The 9,924-nt window shown below is 35.7% G+C and overlaps 1 protein-coding gene across 1 annotated transcript; it reads left to right on the plus strand.

Moving 5' to 3' along the window:
* Window positions 1-720: 720 nt before the first annotated feature.
* Window positions 721-4,032, plus strand: LOC149936344 (kunitz-like toxin PcKuz1). The gene is made up of 4 exons (XM_090181504.1): window positions 721-843; window positions 1,268-1,340; window positions 1,584-1,672; window positions 3,831-4,032. The coding sequence occupies exons 1-4, from the start codon at window positions 798-800 to the stop codon at window positions 3,875-3,877; spliced, it is 255 nt and encodes an 84-aa protein (XP_090037630.1). The 5' UTR covers window positions 721-797; the 3' UTR covers window positions 3,878-4,032.
* Window positions 4,033-9,924: the final 5,892 nt, after the last annotated feature.

Below are 9,924 nucleotides of genomic sequence, written 5' to 3' on the forward strand. Positions count from 1 at the left end.
ACTGTACAATTTACGTGCCAGGGGACACTTTCTACCAAAATTGCATCTAAATCGAAAAATATTTTCATGTTTTTTGAAAATTAAAATTTTAATCGCTAGGTGCTATAAGAAAATTGTCGTACTTTGTCAGTGAAAAAGACGTCTATTTTTTTGCGCCAACGCTATTTGTACGTTTTCGGTGACGCTCTACAATTTTGTCCATGACAATTTTCTTATAGCACCTAGCGGTTTAAATTTTAATTTTCAAAAAACATGAAAATATTTTTCGATTTAGATGCAATTTTGGTAGAAAGTGTCACCCGGCACTTATAATGTACAGTACAAATTTCAAATTTCTAGAAAACATAGTTTTTGAATAAAATCACTTTTTCGAGCAAAAATAACACACTGTATATGAATTCTTAGAATTGAACAGGCGAAGCTGACACCTGGAAAACGTGAAGGTTTGTAATAAAAAGTAATTTAATCACGTCTTTCCTCGTAACATATCCAAGGTGGACCACTCTTTATCGCTAATCAGATTCTCTCTTTCGCTCGGAAACTCTGGCTGATATCGCTAATGACAGCTTTCGTGTAAGTGCAAGCGGGATTTCCTTCGTGTTGTAATATTACGCATATTTTCGACCTACGTTGCTTTTCCCGTTGAATTTTGTTGGTTGATAAGAAAAGGGGGAACTTCAAAATTAATAAATATTTCTTCTTTACTCGCGTCCATTCTATCCTTGTTGTACCATTTGAAGAAACGTTTAGAGGTGACAGGAACGAACATTTTCAGTTTAGGGAAAAATATTTAAAATATGAAGTCGTTGGTTTGCATCTGCTTGGTGCTGTTTGTTGCTACAGGTAGGCAAAAATTGAATCATGTTAAAGGGTGGATGAGTTACCGAATTTCTGACCTCTCTCTTTATTTTCTACGCGATATTTTGGATCTTCCAATGAAAAATACTTTGGTATTTAAAGATAATGATTTCGCTGTGTTTTTTGTATTTTAATCGTGTTTTTCGAATTCTTGGCGATGATTTTAAGTCAGATATAAGAATTTTGAAATACCCCTTGGTATGGAAACCGTGGCTATTTTTATTCTAAAATTTATTTCAGAAAGAAATGTATAAGTAAAAGACCAATTCCGTAATATTTTACCCAAAACGTGTCTAAATCGACAAAGAGAGAAAGTTTGTCTTCAGTATAGACTCCACATGAATAATAGTTCTCAGACAACATGCACTCGGAAGGGTTATTATTAATATGAAAATTTACATATTTCAAGCCATTTTGACGGAGGAAGTCAATGGCCAGAACATTTGCAACTTGCCGGTAGAGGTTGGACCGTGCCGAGCCAGGTAGGCTAGTCAAGCTGCGTGAACATCTAGGCTGAACATTGGCATATTAATCATTGGATTTATATTTTTATCTCCATTTATAACCGATTTTAAAAAATGGTTGTCATTTTCCAAAATGGCGATAAAATCTGTTATATATTGTTTGTTAAATCAAAAGCTATTCCAATGCCAATTTCAACCGATTTGTAAACCAGTTATTCAAATTGTTGGACTAACGCCTTATTTTTTTGGTCCTGGCCTAAGGATGATCCGATATTATTACAACGGAAATGCCTGCACAGTATTTCACTATGGTGGGTGCCGAGGAAATGAGAACAACTTCCGGTCCAAAGGTATAAGAGGGGTTTCATTAAGTTAGGGGTATTCTATTCGACTACCATTTCGTCGTATCGTAGAATCACCCATGCATGCCATGGACCAAGAATCTAAGAGTATTCACTGTTCCCGATATTTTGACATGGTAGGCGTGGCCTAAATTGGAAGGCTTTCTGAGGTGCATCAGCCGCTTTGAAGCGCCTCAAGGATTTGGTTCAACTATCACTACGAGAGGCTTAGTTCGGGCTTGGGCGACAGTACGTACGGGAAAGTTAGATTAGGCTTAGTTCATTAAATGTTTTGGTTTAGAAATATAATGGATTCCATTGAATTTGATATAAAAACCTCAGCCATATGCCGTAGCCGCTTACTGGTTATATTTACTTAACATAATGGTTAATTACCATTACTTTAAAGTTTAAAGAACCAAGGTCCAGGGCCGGACTTAGAGATCCTGGGCCCATAGGCAAATAAGGAGTCTGGGCCCCCTTTTCACGAGCTGCATTTACTCTTATCCCTGGAACTAGGCTGTGCCTGAATTTCCCTGATTCAGCGTAGAAGTCTGAGGTCTACGGTTATATTACTAAATAAAGCTCTGAACAATCGTCGACAAAATATGCGATAATTATGAAACATTGCGATTTAAGGCTGCGTCCGTAAACTGCCAGGCAGAAATTTTGGTAATTTTAAAACCAAATCTACCTAGGAATTTCTCCAATATAAATACGATTGATATCATAGATTTATGCCTTCGAATACAGTAATTACGGTCACTGGAGGGCCCCTTAAAAGGATGGGTCCCTAGGCCACGGCCTAGGTTGGCCTAGGCGAAAATACGGCACAGCCAACTTGTGCCAAGGTCTAAAACTTACTAAGCCTCATCATTTAACCGACTACAACGACGTCATTTTGTCAAATTGAACGTGAACGCTCCAGCTTCGCTACGAAACGACGCCAGAAATCGACTTCAGCGACGCCAAGTTTCTCCATATTGAACTAAAATTACTCGTGATTTTCCTTTCCCAGTGTGCTTTTTAAAGCCTGAACAGTGAGTCTCCTTAGATTCTTGAACCATGCCCATGCCAAGCGCTACGTCAAGTAAATTGTAGCACCATCTGCTGAAATAACTTTGGAGCTAAGATGAATATAAAATCACCCTTTACAATAGCGCTACCTATCGTGCAATAACGAAACTACTTGGCGTTGGAAAACGTTTGGCGGCCAATGCAAATTAAGATAATTATTAAAAATTAATAAGTGCATGCGTCCATTGTGCTCTAAGCAATTTTACAAAACATATTTTAATTTTTTCAAATTCTTAAGTCAATTACTTAGATGAACTTCTAGTATAAATAGTTAAATACAAAACTTAAACCTACTGCTGTTTAAAAGGCTTAACGAAAAACTAGGCTTAACTAGTGATATGTTTGTGGCTTTTTTAATTCGACCTAAACATTTTAACAGTGCCCGATAAATTTGTTAAAGCAAACACCTTTTTATTCGCCACCGTTCTAAATCAAATATTCCAAACTTGTTGAACACCTGGGGTGGGTCAAAATTCTACTAAGTGTGAGTTCCTCCCGCTAAAAAGTGTCAAAATGTAATTCCCTCTTCTGAATACGGCAGTTCACGGGTTCAATAGCTAAGCCTTTGATCATAAGTATTATTTTAGTTAACCATAATATACAAGAATGAATACAATTGGTATATGATTGTAAAGGAAATATTTATTTGAAAATTAACGTACAATTCTGTATTTTCCAAAATTTGTTTAAGTCCACAAACAATTCATACTGTTTTTCAAGTAAGCTGACCTGAATAATCGCTGTCATTTTTATTTTTAATTTTACCTCATTTTTGACTAAGTCATTCTCACTCTTCTCAAGAGAACTTGTAAGAAGTGATTACGTCACATCCTGTGAAAAATGTTGACGCGCCCCTAGTATAAGAAATCAAACACAAAACGTATATTTACACATATTTTTAAAATATAAGGAAAAACTAGGTTTTAGCTAGTGGTCTGAGATGATTCGGTCTACCTTTTCCAACCTTTTAATTTTACCGAAACATGTCAAACCACGTAATATTGAAATATGTACAAATATGACGAAGATTTGTTCATTAATGCGTATATAGAACTACAAATACAATAACAATTATTTTTAAAATTAAAAGCTGACTGTGAACGTAGCTGCGCCCCAATCAAGAAAAGATTTACCTAGAAGATGAGGCTGTTTTCTTACGTGAATTTCCGTGTGAAGATATTTAAACTTTGTAAAATGTCACTATGATTAAAAATATTTAAACTTTGTAAAATGTCACACTGATTAAAAATATTTAAACTTTGTAAAATGTCACTATGATTAAAAAATATTCAAAATGCTATGAGTAGTTTCCTTTTTTTGACCATACACGGCAGCCCCACAGATTGAACTACATGGTTCAGATGTTACTTTTTGACCATACACGGCAGACCCACAGATTGAACTACATGGTTCAGATGTTACTTTTTGACCATACACGGCAGACCCACAGATTGAACTACATGGTTCAGATGTTACTTTTTGACCATACACGGCAGCCCCACAGATTAAACTACATGGTTCAGATGTTACTTCTTCTGACCAAAATGCAGGGAACGTGACAGTTCTATCGAAGTAATTTTCTAACGCAACAAGTAGCAGGGAAATGCGAACATTAAGGTTTGGGTTCGTGTGATAGGTAAAAAAGGACTTTGTACACACATCGAGGTAACCAGCGTAAAAAAGTAAACTGAAACAGTATTTAAAGTCCCTGCTACTTGTTTTTGCGCTAGTTGTTGCCTACTTCCAGGGGCTAGTATTCTTTAAAGCGGGGCCTACTAGCCCCTGGAAGTAGGCTGCAACAAGCATAAAACCAAGCAGCAGGGAAATGCGATTTCAGGGGTACGATGAATTTGTGAATGCGTGGGAATTGATATAAATAACAAAAAACAAATGAATATCAGCCAGTTCTTCCGAAGTGAACTCCATTGTTGCAGTTTGAAATGCTGTTTAAGTTTACTTTCTTACGCTGGTTACCTCGATTTGTTTACAAAGTCCTTTTTTACCTATCACACGAACCCAAACCCTAATGTTCGCGTTTCCCTGCTGCTTGATTTTGAGCTTGTTGCAGGCTACTCCCAGTGGCTAGTAGGCCACACTTTGAAGATCTCTGGCACTCTTTTAACACATCATCGTAGGAAAATTCGAAAAAAAAACAGTCGTACTTCTCCACTCACCACCTACAACTCCTTAAAATGTTTGCGTATCGTTTGAAACACCCTGTATATTATTTTAGCCGCGTTCACATTAGACACTTTGTAACCGTTTTAAAACGGTTTCGAAAGATGAAATAGTACAATTTTGCTGTAGAATGTATTTATCGTATGGCTATTAATACAGTTGACATTGAAAATGTTCAATTTTATCTTTTGAAACCATTTAAAAACGGTTCGAAAGTGTCTAGTGGGAACGCGGCTTTTGTTAAGTGTATTTTTGAAGGAGAATTTTCCGTTATGATATATTTGTTGAATAGTGAAACAAACATGGGCTCTACGGCCATTGTTTAGTTTATAGTTATGTTTATGTTGAATTATAATCACGTCTATGATCAAAAAAACTTTACGGCAACCATTGAATTGGGAATAATACTGCTAGAATTACAATTACGATTTCGGTTGCCCTGGTTACGCGGGACCTGTTCTGATAAGACTGTACGAAATTCATCTTTATAATTAGGCGGTAGCGCCATCTATATTTTGTAAAGTTATATGGCCAAAAATAAATAATTATTAGCTAACTCACCGTAACTTGAGTTAAAAAGGATCGTGTTGACAGAATTTATTTTTAAATAACTTCAAAGGTTTGTTTGTTACGAGTAATCATACATTTCAATTTCGCATCAGATTCGCGCAAAAATTAAATTGCCACATAGTTGCCACCACTAGAGACAGATGCCGCCACGGTAGAACGATAAAGTTGATATAGTCTCCTTATTGAACGAAATTGGTCCCGCGCCAGCCAGATTTAGGTGTACCTCTATTTATTCCCAACTCAAAAGTCGTTTGTCATTCCCGGGACAACAATTGTACCAAAAAGCTCTACAATTGATTTTGAATTGAAATAAACGCGCCTCATTGGTGCTATTAGTCTCTGCGGGTAGCAGCAATTAAAGACCCCATATGTATCCGTGGTTCTGCGGTAGAATGCTCACCTGACGTGCAGGAGGGCTCGGGTTCGAATCCCGCCCAGTACTAACGCAAATTGAAAAATAATGACAACAAAAACGGGCCCTTTTGGAAAAACCTTTTCCCTAATTCTAAGAAACTGCGTACGCAGCGATTACCCTTTGCCCCGAAAATGCGAACGCGTTCGCAGGCCTGACAGACAGACAGACCGACACGGTGGTTGTATAACCCCTCCTAGGGTACAAAGTCCCCTCGGAGAGGTAAAAACAATGGAGGATCCAATTCTGATATCAAAATAAATTGGTGCTTAAAAATTAGGGGTTTTCCTGAAACATCCAGTCTCCACTTAAACCATTTCATAAAATTTTGGTAAATATTTAAAGGAAAAGTCCAGGATAAAATAAACTTAATTTAAAATTAAAGGCCCAGTTTTAAATTTTTTTAAATAATTTTCATTTTGTTTAAAAACTTTCAAATGAAATATATTTACGCTTCTATAATATATAAAAACAATTAGTAGGGTGACGCCATTTTCGTTTAGAGCCGGCTGTGACGAAAGTCCTGAATTTGCTTCTCCTTGGCTCCGAAAGTTAGAGTTGACGTCAATTTAAAATTAAATTTCATTGGCTCTGAGCCTCTGAATGGTAGAGTTGCAGCAGACGGCTTTTCAATAAGCGAGTGAGTGTATTTGTTAAAATTTTATATGGTTCTATTTACAATTAACTCGTTTAATAATTATTATAAAGAGCATTGGAATTATGTGCGCTCACCAATTAAGACGTAGAAGAGTAGCTGGTTACGAATCAGAATTTTTCACGCCAATTGAGAAGAAAAAGGAGCCTAATTGTTGGTTTTTCGGAATATCTGGCATTCTCAAACACGATCGCGAGCAGAGCGCACGCGGAGCGAGCGCGTGCATTGGGCCGTGGTTCTGTATAGGTTTATGGTTGATTGGTCAGCTGATATAATATAGCCAATCGCGTAGTCATTTCGGAAACACGTCATACTACATTAAAAACGGCTAATAGGTTCGGAAGTATGCCTGTCCACACAAACGGCATAATAAAACAATTTCATTTTCATTTTTATATTTCAATTGGCATTTAATTGTATCATATATTATTTTTATCGCTGTTTTAAACGATGCTTTTTCACTATAAATAATAATTTAAGCAAGTTGGACTTTTCCTTTAAACTACATAATAAATACAAAACTTTGTTCTGTCGAAGTAATTCCAAATAAAGGGTATTTTAAATGAACTGTCTGTTTAGAGCCGAAAAGTAAGTTTGTTTTTTTCAAAATATAGTTCTTTAATAGTTAATTACACGTAATATTAGTACCAAACAATTTAAACTCCTTTACTGGTTAAGTAATACCATGAGATACGGTACCGGGAAACTCATGGTGCCTCAATGACGCCATTAAAGGTTAATTTCTAAATGCCTAACATTTTGCTAGATGGCACCACCAGTCTGACGCTTTGGATTTCAAATAGATATTTCCATACCATAGTGATTCCTAAACATTTCCAATTGCAGTTTCTGTTAAAGAGCCCAAAATAGGGACTTGGCAGCATGACGTATATAATACGTCACACAAGCTTTTTCCAATTGAAAAAAAAAAGATTACCAGCATGGCGGCCATAGCCAAAGGTACGGCGTTACGTCATGCTGCCAAGTCCCTATTATCAAACTTAATAAATTTAACCTTTTTAAAATGCAATTATTTATAAACAAACCACGATTTATAATATTATTATAAATACAATATACACAAAAAGGATTTACAGGTTATTGACACGTTACATTTGTTTGACAATAACTCCGCGATACCCCTTTTATTAATAAAGTTATTGTTAATAGTTTGGTTGATGTTTCTTACCTATTGAGCTGAAAATATTTTTAAGGTAACATAAAGGTGGCGCTAGACTCGCGAAGAAACTTGAATTTTAAAGTCAGCCTGAAAATTGTCAGAAATATTTTTATACTTCGATATTTATACTTTTTATTTTATTTTGTGGCAACAACTATTGTCTGAAAATAGTTCAAAATTTAGTTTTTTCGTGCCGTTCTAAGTCAGTATTTTCATAAGTCATCTAAAATATTATTAAATGCTACTCACGTATAATGACCGTAGTTTGTGTTTTTAAAAAGCGACAAGTTTATTTATGCAATAAAAAGTTTGTGGTTTTTAAAAAATTCTAACTAGTGTTTTCATAAGTGGCTTCTAGTTTCAAAACATCGCTTAAAATAGTGTATCAAGTTTTTCTTATAAGTAATAAATAAGAAGATTTAATGGATCCCTTGAAAACAGTTTATTGGTAATTTCTCTCAAAGAATACACAATTTTTTATGAAGGTAGGTGACCTGGTGAAGCCATAATAATCAAGCTATATGCAGTCTGCTAGACACCGTTTCTGCTTTTTATAAGAATTTTGCGTTTATGCTTTCAGTAGATTCTTGAGAGCTAGAAATACACACTCAAAAATAATATTTAAAGCCAACATTTCATCGCAGAAATTATCCCCACAATCGAACAACCGGTATTTCAGTACTACTGTTAAATCGTTTGTCACCGAAGGAAGCTGTGACTTATTTCTTAGCCTTGAAAGATAAAACTAAGGAAAATATTGCACCATGATTGCAATTTCCTCCATTCACACCTTGGTTTCAACCATCAATAATAATAATTTATTGATAGTCATATAATTACATATTTGTACACTGTTTAAAGTCTTCGACAGGTGAAATTTTTGCCCTCTTTTTAATTCTGCTTGAAAACTATAATAGATAGATCGATGAAACCAATTGCAACTATTATTTATTTTCCAATATCTTTCGTTATTTATCGGTTTCGTCCGCCAAAAATTAATAGTTTGGCGGGAACCGTCAAAACCTATTTTTGACAACTTTTTAAATATTGGTTCTACGGCACTGACTAGAGCATTTTTGAATTCACAATGGTCGGTTCATATTTAGAAAGTGGAAAAATTATCCCTCTACAAGCAACGGTTGAGAAGTTATCGCGTTTACAAACTTTCGTCGAGACTAGGAAACACCTAAAATGCATCAAGCGATTATTAATAACGCAACTTCAACAGCGATCCAATAACATATATTTAATTAAAGGCTGGTTTAAAAAAACCAAATTCCTAGGACAACTTCGCAAGTGGTCTTAAGAATATTTTTTTTATACGCTAAAGCTTTTAAAAAGCTATTTGCGTTTTAAATTATTTATAATAATTGTTACGGTAACTGTTCACACGACGGGATACAAACGTTGCGGGAGCACCCGCAACGTTGCAGAGGGTATGTGTGAACGCGGCTAATGGATCGTTTTCTGTATGTAGAAATTTGCTGTTGCGATAAAATATAAACTTGAAGGCCCGACCACTAATATCAGAAGTTCATAGTAAATCCCTTCGGGGGAAGAATTTAATTTCTCATTGAACCCATGTTTTTTTTAGTCATTCTGCGCACAGTTGAAAAACCGCGGGCGCTTTCCATTGGTTCTTAGTATTAAAAATAAATTGTACCGGAGGTAGTAACCGGGTGGCTTTGGGCTTTAAAAATAAAATGCGTCTTTAGAGCGAGCTGGAGGCCGCAATTGTAAATTTATTTACAGTTTTTCCTTATAAATAAAATATACAAGGTAATGTAAATGTAATTTTTACGTTAAAGGTTGTTTAACTAATTCAGTTAAATAATAAATATGAAACCATAACAGGGATCTTAGAAAAGAAACTTGAGTCGGCAGTCTTGAGGATCAAGTATGTAATTTTTTTTTAATGCTTAGCTGAGGGTTTAATCAAAGGAACTCCCCGAGTCCAAAGTGAGCCGGAAATGAGGTGGGCAGAGTTTCCAGATGTACGATCCTTATCGTATTTGTACGATAATTGAACCCGCGGTACGATATACGATCCGAAGGCTGGATCGTACGGCAAAAATACCATCTCGCGATAAAATACGATCCAAAGTACAATCCGTGTAAAATTTTTAGAGCGAAAACCTTTATATATCTTTAAATATTGCTAAAGATCCCAGACTCCCACTTCCAAACAC

Source organism: Leiobunum rupestre, chromosome 7, assembly GCF_980474605.1.
Source record: "Leiobunum rupestre chromosome 7, qqLeiRupe1.1.hap1, whole genome shotgun sequence".
NCBI classification, from domain to species: domain Eukaryota; kingdom Metazoa; phylum Arthropoda; class Arachnida; order Opiliones; family Sclerosomatidae; genus Leiobunum; species Leiobunum rupestre.